Raw genomic sequence first — 16,107 nt, forward strand, 5'->3', positions numbered from 1 at the left:
CAATCCTTAAGAAACTAAAAGTCACCACAAGGCTATCAACCAGGATAAACCAATCATACCTACAATATTTTGGACACATCTCAAGGAGAACGAATGGGCTGGAAAAACTTGTTGTGGAGGAAGATTAATGGTAAACGAACACGAGGAAGGTCTCCGACGCGCTGGGTGGATCAAACCAAAGAAATCATTGGTCACGGTCTGCAAGAAGCTTCTCTTGAAGATATAGAAATAGAAACATGATGTCACCATGCTCTCCCGAGAGCAAAAAGGACAAGAGAGAGAGACATAAAAAGGATCTACTAGATACTGTAGACATAAACATTTTCCTCGTTTTATTTCTGGTGTTTTAATCGTAATCCAGTTATAGTAAAACTGCAAAAATTTACTTTCAAATGTATTAAATGAAATTATCAGTGTACATGAAAAAGTTATAAATTTACACAAAGTATAAATATTATTGTAATACTATTTTTACACTTCGTAAATATACTTATGATGTAAATGGCACTTGACTTGGTATTGAAGAGCCAATAAATTACGTAAGAATGAAAACTGAATCCATACAAATATAATAAATACAACTGCATATTGGAATCATTAAGTTAAAAAAATACAAATGAAATTTGTACATATTAGGATGACCGGCGTGGCTTAAATTAAAGTAAATCCGAAAAAACCTTCTCTCAACCGGACACCACAATCCAAAAAGTCGTATTGCACCAAAACCCAAACAAACGCAGGAATGTTTCTAAAGAAATTACCGTATTTAATACTTTCCTTGGGACTAGTAAATATTAATAAGACACATTTGCATGTTTCAATATAAAGTGAAATCAATCAGCGTTAACACGATATCCCCAAATAATGAGTTGCAGAGACCATCAAAATAATAAAATTTGGAATGTTATACATTTTGTCGCGGCGCGAAAATTAATTTAATAGTAATGTAACGTAAAATGAAAACAATAAATTAAAAGGAAGTAGTTATTGCCGTTTTGCGCTGTCCATGTTTGGTATGTAGTCCAAGGACATCAGACATGCGAACACCGTCATTATCATTTTCGGCTTCACTTCTGTTATGTCTTCTGGCAAGGCGTACACTCTCGCTCCGGCTTTACGCGACATCGAAATGGCGTATTTTGCATTTGCCAAGTTATCCTGTAATTTTTTTACTTTTAGTTATATTTTTTTCTTTATAGGTATTGAAAACCACACACACAATAATTAACAAACACTTTTACTCACTTCTTCAGTGCCGCCTGTTTTAACTAAATCATAATTGATAGCACCAGGACGGATAGCATCAATAAGGTCAATAATAACTTTAGCATCGGCAATTGAAGGATCTTGGAAGTTCCTTATGGAAGTCTTCTTACCAGCAGAAGCCAATTTAGCGTTAGCCCAATTGACAATTTCTTTCTCTACGATCGGACTCCCCGATTCGTGTAGTTGAGACAAAATTGACAACGTGTAGGCGCGCATCAATTGCCAAATCAATGCTAGAGTTAAAGTGACGTTGCCTTCATTAATATCTTGACCTCCGATACCAACCTGAAATTTTCCAAATTTAATTAGTTAACATACAACCATCGAGTGTTAAGACGTACCAATGAGAATTTAATTTGCTTGCCCAGTTCTACAGCGTAATTGCAATTTTCCAGCTTCTCCATAAACTTTTTCCTTTCAGCAAACTTTTTGTGTACTTTGCTCCAATTTACTACTCCAGGTTTGATAATGTCATAAAGTTGGAAGACTATTAAACCATCTGCAAGATCGGAGTACAGCCAGTTCACGTGGGGAGATACTCCCATAGAGTTAATCCAGTTTCTGTAAGCTAAACAAACCCAACATTACCACAATCCTTATACAAGTCACATTACCATACTTCTTTCTTCTCTGGTCTCCTCAATAGTTTCATAACCATCGATAGCACCGTTCGTCTGCTCCAAACCAGGGTGGTTATTAAATAAATTAGCAACAAATGCCAAGTTCAGCTTGTAAACGCCATTAACCACGTCTTGAGGCGTTACGAATGATCTGCATTTCAGTTTAGCGGCTTGCTGAAGCATTATTTCGGCCCTTTCATGCAAATCCCTTTCGCTTAATGCTGTCATATCAACTTCAGCGTCAACAGGAGCAATTTGTTTCAACAAATATGTGTAGACTTCCGAGTCTGTAATGTCGCTTTGGAAGTTGGTAACTCGACGATGCGTACCTAAGCAGTTAAATTGTTTGATTTAATGTAACTTTTCTTCTGTTTTTTGGAAAAGATGTGCAAAAATATGTGTACATACTATAATAATTTGGACTCAGGAAATTCCATTCATAATAATGAGATGCTATTGATTAAAGTTAGCAACGTTGCAAAATCACGTATTTACATGATCTGCGATACTTAGTATTCTATTGTTTTACCAATAAAAAAAGAGAATGGAATGTTCTATCACTGATTCTCTTTTTGAAAAATCCAATAGAAAGGAAACAAGCTTAACCTCACGTTAGACAAAACATGGGTTCTACAATATAAGTAAAAATGCAGAATCTTACCGGCCTTTTCCAGATGATAGTTAACCCATCTAAGCAAAATAGCCTCTGGAGATAGTTTCATAAGGTCATCAATCTTCTCATCCTCTCCTAGTAAAGTTGTCAGACCAGGACAGTGCTCCAAAGTGATCTGGTTGAACAGCCCAATTCTGATAATTTGCCATAGCAAACCTAACACCAAATGAGGAGTTCCCTTTTCCAAACTATGTGCATCTATGTTGATCACGTTGCATCCAATTCCAGAGGCCGAATTGAGAGCCAGAGTTAAATTTTCCAGTTTTGTGAAACGGGTGAGCTTGCCTATGTTTATTACTCTCTCGTCGATAGTGTCTGGACAAGAGTGGTTAATGATTTTGCTGCCAAAAAAAAAACACTTAATAAGTCTAACTATTCATGTTTGATTTACACAATCTTACCATAACAAAATGCCATCTTTAACTTTGTCATATAATTGTTTTCCTTCAGGGTCGATAGGCAGTAATTTTTGTAAGTCAGGGTCACGTTGAAGATTAGAGTTGATCCAGTCAGAAAATGCAAGTTGCTCTTCCAGTCTAACTGAATGTGTTGTGCCATCATTTGAAGCGTGAGAAGTACCACCCAAGTGTTGAAGGTTCTCTCTTTTTGATACAGCTGTTCTAAAGGTGTTAGCAACATCATTTGCCCTTAAGTCGGCAATAAGTTTTATAAACTCGTCGTAAGTCAATTTGCCTCGTAATTTCGTCTTATTGGAATTTTTGAACTCTTCTTCTATTAGCCTAGACTGGTATCCTGCTATTTTCAGGCCGCATAATTCTAAAGCTTCTCGAAGTTCTTTCAAGTCGATATGACCATCCCCATTTCTGTCAATCTGAAATTGGACGTTTGTTAGAAAAAATACGAATCCAATGAATCATTCAAGTGGTGATGCAAATCGTTCAATTATTCATGACACGGGTGTTATGTCAACACTTTCACCTTTGTTTATGTCAATCAGTTTTATCACCGGTGTTAGGATATGCACAATACACCTTAAAAAAGTGTAAGCGTTGTTACGGATATTTGCTTTCCAATAAAAGTTTGTAGAAAAGGATGTCCGCGTTAAATTCAAGTAGAAGGGTTAAGATTAGTACGGATGACACTACAACTAGGATGAGATACTTTGAAAATATACACATTTGTCATAAATGTTCACCCACTTTAAGTTAATAATAGAAATTTTCCAAAGCTGATTTTTAAATTAGATTGATCTATATATTAGACAGTTTCTTCATACTTGTATTTTTTTGATAAGAAATTTATGACATCATAACTGTTTTATTGTTTACAGATCATCGGATTATCGTTTAAATGAGGTAATCTTCTGTTTTACCTCTACATTAAATACAAAAGTATTTAAGACTTATATTTTTGTTCTGATTAGCCCACTAAAGCAGGCAGGCAAAAATAATTTATTGATACGTTTAAGTTTTAAATATTCAAATATGGTTTGGGTACTTAATACGCACGTTTTGTTATTAAAAATACTGAATCATTTCAAATGCTCTACTTCAGTAATTCTACTTTCTACAAAAATGTATAGGAAGTTTTGGTCTTGGCTGAATATCGTCAGTTTCTTAAAAAGGATTGTCATTGATATATTGTGATCAAGCATTCCTTTTTTAGGGGATTACTAGCGCCAAAAATGGGCGACGCACCTGGGCTTTGAAAGTATTTTATTATGATAAATCCAATTAACACAGAGGAGTGTCCTTAAAGTATTTAACAGATAGTCAATAATCAATTCTTTCACGAACCAGTGCTAGTCTACTTTAACTATATGGAACGGCTGCCCCTTTATAAATACATACAAATAACAAAGTGCTTTTGAATTAAATACCTTACGTAACACGAATACGTATTGAATATAATTACAAGCAATACCATGGCAGGTTCTCATTTACAACAAACGTGATGAACTTACACGACAAACAATGGGAGCAATATTTTAATTGTTAAGCACTCCCAAGGGAACTACAATAAAAATATATATTACTTTAATTATGTAAATCTGTACCTGCACTATTTATATTGTTTTAAACGGACTTCTCACGGCTAAAACTACAAGACAAGGTTTCTCTCACATACATACTCAGCTGTACAAAACAAGAACCATGCGATACGCTTTAACAAATAGCGAGGCTCATTATGGTACCTAGACAGTCTGAGAAACAATTTATTCATCTAAGAAGAAATGCTAATGAAATATCTGCTTTAACTAGCTACACTATTACAACATGCAGCTATGAAGTATTGTTTCATATTTTTGAACTGTAATATCAAACAACTAATATACAGGGTGTCTAAAAAGTCTGGAATATTGCAAATATCTCGAAAACTGCTGATTTTATTTTTCTCAAAATTTGCGTCTTGTTATAGTAAATAACAGCGCATGACGTGAGGGTGAAATGAGGTTCGCAAGTATACAGGGTCAGTCACAAAGTATACCAACTTTCTTAATTCAAACCTAACACACTGTATATTACTTCAGATTTTAAGAGTACTTATAAAGGCCAATTCAACGATATACGATTTTTATTTTTTTTTTGATTTTTTTTTTGTACCTGCCTATAACAATGATAGGTGTAACAATGACAGCTAACGTCAATATAATGTTAAATTAATTGGCAAATTTTCCTATTACTTAAAATGGTGTTTTTGAGTGAGAAGGAAAAGACTGACATCTTAAGTATCCTTCTTCACTCCTTCTCTCATCTCACTGAAAAACACCATTTTAAGTAATAGGAAAATTTGCCAATTAATTTAACATTATATTGACGTTAGCTGTCATTGTTACACCTATCATTGTTATAGGCAGGTACAAAAAAAAAAATCAAAAAAAAAAAATCCAAAAAAAAAAATCAAAAAAAAAATAAAAATCGTATATCGTTGAATTGGCCTTTATAAGTACTCTTAAAATCTGAAGTAATATACAGTGTGTTAGGTTTGAATTAAGAAAGTTGGTATACTTTGTGACTGACCCTGTATACTTGCGAACCTCATTTCACCCTCACGTCATGCGCTGTTATTTACTTTAACAAAACGCAAATTTTGAGAAAAATAAAATCAGCAGTTTTCGAGATATTTGCAATATTCCAGACTTTTTAGACACCCTGTATATTAGTTGCTATTATTAACAAGATAGCAATAAACGGTTTGAGATAAAAGGCGGTAATACTAAATAGTTGCTATAAAGTGATAAATAAAACAAATCAAAATATCTAAACGGTCTCATAAAAATCATTTACTTGGCCTATTTTTCTATACCCTTCATTTCATTAATCTCAAATGGGAAGAAGATTTTTTTAGAGACCCACGCATTGTGGATAAACAAGACAAAGCCAGTTATCGCTTCCAAGCGACTTATTTAGGGACTATACATTTAGAGATAGTTTGTTATTCTCTGTTCCACTAACAAACAATGCACTTATCAAATATTGCACTCTGGAGTTCAGGATGTATAAAATTACAATGTTGATATTATCTGACATCAAATGAATGATATTCGGATGTAAAGAATATATAACTTCAGATGTTATCAGTGACATCTGTCCTTATTAAACTAATCAAAAACTGCCTATTCACAAGCTACAAATTATAATTTTAGGGCGTCATAAATCTATTTCAATGCACCACTAAAATCGTGAATCCCCAAAAAACAACTAGAAAGTTAACCATCCGTTAAAACCAGTTCTAATTACTGTATCCTTCTATAATGGTTCTAACGACATTTTGCCTTGCTTTAAATTGAACCAGCAGACAATGCTTTATACGTTTGCATACACATTTACTTCCGATTTGTTTTTGATTACTCAGGGTTCAACGTCTTGAAAACAAATCAGCTAATAGCTTAACCAGAAAAATAATTGAGGACATTTTACTACCTAATAAAAGTTTCACGAATTTCAATAACTCACTAAAGGAATGTTTAACAATGCCTTGAATATTTGTGATAGCAGGTAAATTGTATACCTGCTATCTCAATAATGTGCATTGTAAAGCTTATTGTACCACCATTCTAAATTGTTTACTCATACAGGCGATTTAAAAGGTACATTCATCTGGATTTGAAAATATATTTCTGTTTTTTTTTTCTTCATGGGAGCAAGCAAAAAATTTGTAACTCTGTTTCTAGTTGAGTTTATATACTAGTAAATCTGTGGTACTTCTATACATCCGTACCAATGAGTAAACTTCCAGGAAAACACATCCTTATCTTACACAGAACTTTACGAAACACGTAGCAATTACTAAAGTGTAAAGAAAAAACCTTGCGCTGTTTATTTACCTCCCTGGTTAAGGTCAAACGAATCTATTTCTTGTTAGACGCTAAAACCTTGATTGTACAGGGTGTTCCAATAAGCCGTGCACGCGGCTGTTCCTCGGAAACTATACGTAGTTTAGCTACAAGACATTTTGGGTCTTGTAAATATTAAGCATCCACAAATTATTGCAAATTTAGGAAAAAAATATGCATTAACTGACCTAGACTAATCCGTGCGAAAGTGATTCATGAAAAAAGGCGGCAACTTAACCTCCAAATTGAAGGAACAATTGAATGACATCTGAAGTTGACGTACATCGTACATACTGTCAAGTATCAGTTATCCTCTGTGAATTATGCGACGTTGCCAGACGGCTTTTTTTTTCGTTATTAATATTTAATACTTCAACTAATTTTTATTGTTTTTAATTATAAAAATTGTTTGGTAGCCTAAATATCCGATTAGTATAGGTGGCAAAGCTTGCTTATATAAATTGTAACTAATTGTACTGCATTGTTAATAGTACAACTCATTGTGGAACAGTGTAACAGCTATTTAAGCCTATATTTGAAAACATTGCAGAAGGTAAAAGGTAAATTGTGGTTCCTCCATCAAATCATTGTAAATTTTTGGATTTTTATCGGAGTTTTTTGAAGAAAATTGTAATTTTACCGCAAATTTTACGTCGTAAACTATATGCACAAATAATTTGGTAACAAAACTCGTGGATGCTTAATGTTTACAAGACCCGACATTTTTTTATTAGTAAATCTGGCCAAGGGAAAGCTGGAAATAATTTTCAGCTTTCTATATCCACCGCTAGGGGGCGTTTCGATACCACTAACATGAAAAATGTTCAAAAAATCGATTGATAATCTGCTTATGGAATAAGTAATAGGAAGTTATACCGTTGCATTTGATTTTTTCGAGATATCTAAGATGGAAGTGCAATTTTTGTAAAACCGCCCTCTATCGAAAAGACCGAAAACTAAATGGAACATTCTACAATTTTTGTTCATTACTTTCAAAGCAAACTTTGGACTACTCCCACCACTTTATTTAAAGTTAAATAGGAAAATTCTTCGTAGAGAATAGGGGATTACTTTTATGAGATTTTTGGACATTTTTCATTTTAGTGGTATCGAAACGCCCCCTAGGGGTGGATTTAGAAAGCTGAAAATTATTTCCAGCATTTTCCCTTGGCCACATTTACTTTATTTTTTCGTAGCCATACTATGTACAGTTACAGAAAAGAGAAACAGCCGCATGCACGGCTTATTGGGACACCCTGTACAAGAATGGTGTTTGCAGATGGGCCAATGAGAATTTTCCATCTTTTAAAATTATGTAAGTTGTAATCCACCCACTATGGATATACCAAATTTTTTTTTATACTTGAATTGATAAGTATGCACGTCACAGTTGATGATAACGTTAAAACAATATACTTAACACATACCATAAAGTTCGTTCATATAAATACTAAATAATTTTAGTGTCAGATTGATAACATTTTATTGAATATGATCAATAAACTTTCTAGGGGACTAATAGTTTAAAACTCAATACACAAACGCCCTTTTGGCAAGCGGTTGCGCTGTTTTATCAATTTTAACACCCTTATAGAATTCCCTATTCGTAAGGGTGTGTAGCCTGCGCAAGATGCGTTTTTATGAGGGGATTTATCTGCTAAATGATTCAGACTTCCTTATATGGACATGCTGTGTTCCAGCTTATCTGGTTGTTTAAATATTATTAATTCACACCAAATCAATTACGTTTCAATAAGTTGCGTAAATATGGGTATTGAATTGAAAACTTGACATTCAAGAACGCGATAAAACTAAGTACTCTTTAATACCAGAAATACTGATTGGATAAACTATGGTTTATGTTGTCGATTGTTTATCAAATTAATTAAGTTACAAAATGCATTTTGTAACGCCGCAATATGGAAATATTTTATGCAGGCATGATTTACTGTGGTGATTGTGTGTACAATGTGTAACAATCACCTGGTGACCAAACAATGAAATAATTTGGAACAATAAATATTTGGAGACAATTTACTTGTTTTGGGTACCATAAAAAGCTCACCTACACGAGCCTAAGAAACCACAATGCCGATACTTTCTCGACAAGTTACGTGGGCGAGTCTATATAGTTTTGGTATGTCGCTAGAAATCTTGATTTTTAGTGTTTATATGAGGAATTTGTATTAACTTATCCGTAAGCGTTAAAAATTGCTGTATGTACAGTTAAATTGCACTACGTACCATTTTCCTATTACAAACCAGTAGGTAGCGTTTCACGGTAACAAAAAATCCATAGCAGCCTGTGTAATAATTTTGTTTAGAACAATACATTATTATGCACTGCCAAGCCAAATTAAAGTATACTAATTAGCCTACGGGTCACTTGATACCATTTAGTGTATAAAGAATGCAATGTTATGCCATGAAACATCAATGTGATTAATACAAGAAACCATTCATCATTAATTTCACTGTAAATGACACGTATTATACTAGTGTAATGGAAAGAGCAATGAATCAGAAATTTTAATTGGTTTTAAAAATTCGAAAATAAAGCTGAACATGTATAGCATAAATAATCAGATTGATTGCTCAGAATGCTTACCAGCAATTAAAATCTTATTTTTTCTTGCAAAAATTATCCCTTGCCTCAGATGATGATGTTACATGAATTTGAAACAAATTATTCTTATTTATAACAGGTGCTCAATAATTGTTATGGTCGTAGTTGGCTGTGGTTCTCTCCTAGCATAAACGTAGAGGGCCGTTGATAAGTTCGTATATGGTTTGAAATGACAGCTGTCATAATTGTTTGACAATTGCCATCCATAGGCGACCTGATAATTATTAATAACAAAATCAATAGACAGTTGACTAATGACAGTTATCAAGTGAGATCAAAACCGACTTTATAGAGGTATAAAATGAAATTACATGTTCTGTGGAAGGTAAAAAAAAATCTGCTTACAAGCTATATAAAATACAATTTTGCACAGCATTTTGAATTTTTGAAATCTCCTAGTACTATTCATCATAAAAAATATTAAATTCCAGACAATTTTCTAGACTGGTCAGAGTACAAAAATAGAACCTTGCCACTCAAAAAAAAGCACTCACGAATTCTTGGAATGTCATTATCAAGGGTTGGTTTTATCAATATTGAGGGCGGACAGACAGTCATGCAGTGGTATAAATAGCCTAAGGCTTGATGTTAAAATAATGTCAAGCATCCAATTTCAGTGATTATTTTATAGCTTTTTAATGGTTTCTTAATAGGAGAATCGCATTTTAGGTTTGCTTGAAGTACCGGAACGTGACCTGTAACTGGGAAGAAAATTGATGGAAAATCAGGTGCACGTACTCCAAACCCATTAAACAACTGCACAGATTATAATAAAAAAATGAACAGAAACACATGTCGTAAAGGCTCACACGCGGTGGTACTTAACAATACTGGCTTTCCAAGCTCAATGTTCCCCTACAAAGCTTATGTGGGTATTTTAAGCGGTCGGTTTGGGTTCTAAGGTCGGACCACAACCAGAACCTGACGCCTATAGACCAAACAAATAATAATCTATACAAATGTTTAACTAAATACGAATTTTTGGTGTCAATGACTCCTTGGGTTGCCGCTGGATAAAAGCATCAGGTAGTTAGGGAGACAGTTGATATTAGTTCAGAAGGAATTGTTAGAAGCTAATTAGTCACTATCAGTTCAGTAATATGTCCTGTTGTTCATCAACAGTCAAATGTTCAAAATATGTGTGATGTGAGCCTCAAAAATGGGTGTCAATTGACAACCCTTTAATATTTTATTTGTTATTTCTTGTTACAGGAAAGTAAAGTCTTTTTAGTGTTACACTAATTAGTAGGTCATAAGCCCTAACCCCTGAGTAGCTTTTGGAAACATATTGGTTTAAAAATATTGCTCTCTGACTATTTCCAAAATTAAGAGTTGTAGAAATTGCTCTCAAAAGTACAATATTTAAATTCTAGTATTTCTGGTGAACCACAAATCACAGTGGCCTGTAATAAAAATAATTCATAAATAAAAACAAAAATTTACTCTATTGCCCTATTATCAGATAGAACAGTCAGAAGTTGCCATTCATAAGGTTAATTGCCTAGCAAATTAAAAAATAAATAGAAAAAATCCCTTCATACACTTCTACCTTTTTTAACCATTGATTACTACTTGTTTGTAGCCTTATTATTAACGAATGTAATTTGTTTCACTATTGTTGCTATATAATTAGGTATTTAAGCAGTGAATATATGACCAGGCTCCTGAAAAATTTACTGCTGTCCTTAACACACAAACAGTGTAATATCTTCAGAATTAAAATGCTAAAATCCTTACATATTATAGCCAGAAGGTTAAGTGGAATGAGTAACAACATTAAATTTGTGACTCATGTAGTATTGCAAACTGTTAAATCCGTAAACATCCACAACTGTGCAATATTAGAATACAAACATGTTTTGCAAAAAAAAAAAACAAGGAAGGCAATACTTGAGCGATCTCCCGGAAAAATGTAATAAAACTGGATATGAGGAAATTAGGTCTAGGGGCTAGCCTATACCTGGCAGAACCGGCTGAAAAAGATGAGACAAAAATAAAAAAAACTTTTTTAGAAGAATTTTGGGCGTTGCTACAACAAAGTAGGGAGCGCAAAAAAACGTCAAATGTCAAAACACAGGACATAAACATATTGGTTAGAGGTTAAAATCGATGTTAAACCCCAAAAAACGGCTGTAACACCGGCCTCACCTGGGTTAATCTTTCTGTAATTTCTTGTTGCTCTTCTTCGGTTAATCTTTGTGGGTCCACGCTAGACGCCATGGCATTAAATGTCCAAAATCACTATAAAATTCCCGTCACACGGCTAAATACGCGCAACTAACGTAGCAATGCACAAGCCTACACGAATTGCTCGACGCTCTGTTTTCAACGTTTGAGGTTTGAGTCACGTTTCATTCTTTTGGTTAGGCCTGCCCAACTTCTCGTAAGTGGTTTGAATATAGCAATGTTGCCGATATGATCAGAAAGTAGTTGCTTTAACTATTTATTTAGTTAAGTTTAAGCAGGCTGAATTTGTTAAACTCTCTCTATTAAAGAAATGTATTGTAGTGTGTAGCGGCATTGAACCTAAAAATTGTTTTCATATAATTGTAATAGAGAATGCAGTTATTTTATAATTTTTTACGGTGCAAAAAAAAGGCAATGGCAACATACTGAACTGAGAACTGAAAAGTGGGTAATATAAATTGGCAAATTTTTGGGGCAATTCTTTTGGTTTTTAATTTATACGCTTTGTATACTGAATCTTTACGATTTATTTAGACTACTACCGCGACGTTTAAATTTATTGAAGCCAATTGAAGTCCTATTTTAGAAATTTATTTCAAACAACCCGCTAATGTAAGACAAGATCAGATAGGCAAATGATTGAAGACTGACAATTGACCGCTGACCGCTGACATTTACTGTAAATTGACGATGACGTTTAGAGAGTTTTGACTTCTAACCTCACTTCGATTCAGGATTCAGCTAAAAATACTTTTTGTTGGAAAACTTCGTGTTTTTTTAGTGTAAAAACTTAATTAATTTCCTATTAACCTTTGCACGTGGACAGGGTAAGTTACGAGACAAAATTGAAAAAATGTTTTTTTTTAAGTACGGAACATTCAACAAGAACTGTACTAACAATTTGTGTTCTGTAATTAACCTGCCTGTACTTCATTCCAGGATACTATCAGCCCTTTTAACTAAACAGAACTAATTGCTTGTATTCCCTTACCCTCCCTATTTAAAAAATCATTGTAATTGTTTCATGATCCCCAAAATTCTTATACACTGTTAGGAGATAATATACAACATTATAAATTCCTCTATTAGTAATTTTCCCATTGGTAGTTTTTATGATCTCTGATACCAATACAGGCATTCATTGAATTGAAAATTATCACAGTTTTTCTCATTATTCAAGACTGAGTTATGTATTGTTTACAATTGTTTTTTTGTTGGACCCTGATTAACTTTGACTTGATATGACTGTTGTGCTTTTGTGCTTATACAGGCAATGAAATGATGCATTGAAGTGTAATTTTTATGTTGCTTTGTAAAAATATAATTAAAATTTAAGAAATTATTCAAATAGTGTTCCAACTAAGAAAGGAATTTCAAAGAACTATATATATTTAGTTTAGTTATTATGATAATTTGGATATTTTTTTAGATGTTGCCAAACTGATCAGATTGTTTCTGTTATTTTTCACATATTCTTATTACCTATTTAAAATAAGTAATTTGTGACGACTATTTCCTGATTTTTAAAATTCCAGCATTTATAGATTTTCTTTGTATCTTTTGTATAGTCAGTTTGCTGCATACATTTTGTGCATAAATAGCTGTGTTTCTCTGAGTAACTAAACATAGAGAATTACATAGTTTCTGACACATGTTACTGTATAATCTGCCACTAAAATTGAAGTGTGATTATAAGTATGTTTTTTGTATCAAAGAAAGTGGTCTTAGAGCCTTAAGAAATCCAACTTCTAACTTTCATAATGTTTTCTCATAGTGCTTGAAGAAATAAATTGAAACTTTAACATTAGCTAGCAGGGCATCTTTAATCAAACATCTTTTGTTCAGGATTAAGTGTGAAATTTATTGTGATATTTGTTGCTTTTCTTTTACACTTACTTTCTAAAGCTAATGATTTAAAATAAAGGGTATTTCAGAATTAGATCATGGACCCAAAAAAACAAATTCTGCTCAACAGCATTGTAAGCTTTTTAAATGATGAACTAAGTAGTAATGCAATAGATGAGGATAAGAAAGAGTCAATTGAGGTGGCAGTGCAATGTTTAGAAACAGCATTCAATTTGGAAAATCAAAAAATCACAGATAAAGTTGACTTGTTGTCTTTGATACCTATTGATAAAAAGGTGGATGTTACTGATGAGCAAAAGGCACAGGCAGAAAAGCATAAAAATGCTGGTAATAATTACATGAAAAATTCTCAGTATGATCTTGCGATTACTGAATATACCAGGTACGTTTTGTGAAGTACTCAACACTGTAAATTGATGTTGATAATTAATTTCACAGTGCTATAAAGCTAAACCCATATAATGCTGTGTACTACTGCAATCGAGCTGCGGCGTACACTAGACTTTTAAAAGACCGCGAGGCCATTGACGACTGCAAAGAAGCCATAAATTTGGATCCTTCTTATGGCAAAGCTTACGGACGATTAGGGATTGCCTACTCCAACTTAAACAAATACGATTTGGCACTTAAAGCCTACGAAATGGCTCTCAAGTACGATCCAAATAACTCAATGTATGAAACCAACTTGAATGTGGCCAAAGAAAGACTTCAATCCAGTGCAGGTGATTGAGCAAAGGTGTTACAGGTAGAAAAATGCTTAAAATGAAAATTGTTTCAGGTGGTGCTACTCCAAATGACGCGACTGCAAGACTTCCAGGAAATTTGTCAGAGTTTATTAACAACCCCAATATTATAAATATGGCAAGCCAAGTTTTAAGTGACTCCAATTTCCATAGCATGTTAGTATCTAAAGCTCTATATATTAGTATAAGAGATTCAGTTTTTGAAAATACATTTTTGTGTTGTTTTGAATATTAAATCAAAAACTAAACCATTGAGACAGTTTAATGTCAAGAAATCCACCAGGAGTTTATTTTAAGGGGTTTAGCTTTTACTTTTATGTTTATTCATGTTTATTTGGAGGATTGACATTTATATGCACATATATTGTTATAAATGTGGCTAACCAGTAATCATTTTTCATTAAAATGCATGTAGAAAAAAAAAAATTAAGATTGATAAAATCTATTTAAAATTCATTATTTCACTGACAAAATAATTTTAATTTTTAGGATGTCGGCATTGATCAATAATGTATCCACTGAGAATAATGCAGGGATGCCTGGAGCTGTAGAGACGATGCTACAAGCGTAAGTGGTTTTAATTGTAAAGCTTCATTTGCTTTAATCATTTATTATAGCGGGCAGGCTTTGGCTCAAAGAGTGGTCAATGAGGATCCGGACTTTTACAACAGGGTTGTTCGAAATGTGCAGGCAGGGACCCAACCACCTCCGAACACTGATAATTCACAGGGCTCGAACGATAAACCTCCAGAAAAAGACAATGAGTCCGCATGAAAAAGGCTGAAAAAGTAATTTTACCGACCACTCCGTTTGACTTGATATTTATTGTGTTTTTCTATTTTCGTGTCAAATTACTTTATTATTAATAATAATTGGTGTTAATGCGGTGATATAGACTGTTTTTAAGATCTTAATTTTTAAGTCTTGTTACGGTGTCTGTAAAGCTTCATAGCGAAGTTAGTTCATGTAACTTTTAAGGAAATATTATCTATATTCATATTAGATAATCTAGGTATTTGTATAAAAATTTACTTTAATCTAATAAACCTTACTTTACTCTACACTGAGTTTAAATTAGTCATACTAATTATTTGGGTTTATCCCAACGATCTCTCTCTGATATGATAAACGTAAAAAACAGCTCTCATCCTGGCATTAAAATCCTATAACTTAATTCCGAAAACAATCGCGTTTACACGTTTTCTATATTTACGTGCACTTGTCTCAGTTTTATTTTTAGAGGTATAAGTTGGTCAGTACACACATATTAACCTAAATATTAGACGCGGATTCAGACAGTTGCATCACACAAAATGGACGTCCATTTTCTCAGACCATAACATATTTTGCTTAATAAACAAACCAGCCGTTTATTACTTCTCAAATAAATTCAAGTTTTATTTGTTAAGTGCTGTAAAAATGGAGTAATAAAAATCTCCACTACTCGCCTTTCATAATTTGTGCATTTTTTCGTGGTAGTATTATTGGAGTTTTAGTACCACTGGAACATAACGTGAATTAACTAAGCAGAGTACATAAATAACAACATTGTTATTTAAAAGCATTCGAAACAGTTTTGTGATCAGCTACTGTTCATGTGCTGAATATTCTTTACAGATAACACAGTTTTTTAACGTGAAAGTGTAGAGATGGCGTTACAAAACCATGATTTAGGATTAATATTAATATTTATACAGAGATGTTGCCTAAAAAAGGTTTTTTTACTTTTTTGATTCATTACTAAGTTTCCTTTACTTCTTGGTTTTTTTCTTAATAGGTTTTTTACTATTAAAACCATCTGAAGTAACTCAACACTATTTTATTAAAGA

General features: G+C 33.2%; 2 protein-coding genes across 3 annotated transcripts; one reads left to right on the plus strand and one right to left on the minus strand.

The window, feature by feature from the left end:
• Positions 1–381: 381 nt before the first annotated feature.
• On the minus strand, positions 382–11,844 carry Fim (plastin-2 fimbrin). The gene is made up of 7 exons (XM_081994140.1): positions 11,631–11,844; positions 2,961–3,391; positions 2,548–2,900; positions 1,886–2,215; positions 1,608–1,834; positions 1,246–1,551; positions 382–1,158 (listed from the first exon to the last, which is right to left on the minus strand). The coding sequence occupies exons 1-7, from the start codon at positions 11,700–11,702 to the stop codon at positions 985–987; spliced, it is 1,893 nt and encodes a 630-aa protein (XP_081850266.1). The 5' UTR covers positions 11,703–11,844; the 3' UTR covers positions 382–984.
• A 494-nt stretch (positions 11,845–12,338) lies between these two features.
• LOC145738952 (small glutamine-rich tetratricopeptide repeat-containing protein beta-like) lies at positions 12,339–15,339 on the plus strand. Of its 2 annotated transcripts, none has more exons than XM_081994158.1 (6): positions 12,339–12,496; positions 13,604–13,917; positions 13,974–14,257; positions 14,314–14,434; positions 14,768–14,845; positions 14,896–15,339. In XM_081994158.1, the coding sequence occupies exons 2-6, from the start codon at positions 13,613–13,615 to the stop codon at positions 15,050–15,052; spliced, it is 945 nt and encodes a 314-aa protein (XP_081850284.1). In that variant the 5' UTR covers positions 12,339–12,496; positions 13,604–13,612; the 3' UTR covers positions 15,053–15,339. The 2 variants fall into 2 exon arrangements, with proteins under 2 accessions (XP_081850284.1, XP_081850285.1); XM_081994159.1 differs by having other exon boundaries at positions 12,367–12,496; positions 13,594–13,917.
• The last annotated feature ends 768 nt before the right edge of the window (positions 15,340–16,107 follow it).

The sequence above is a fragment of the Ips typographus genome, linkage group LG16, assembly GCF_016097725.1.
Source record: "Ips typographus isolate SLU linkage group LG16, UJ_Ityp_2.0, whole genome shotgun sequence".
NCBI classification, from domain to species: domain Eukaryota; kingdom Metazoa; phylum Arthropoda; class Insecta; order Coleoptera; family Curculionidae; genus Ips; species Ips typographus.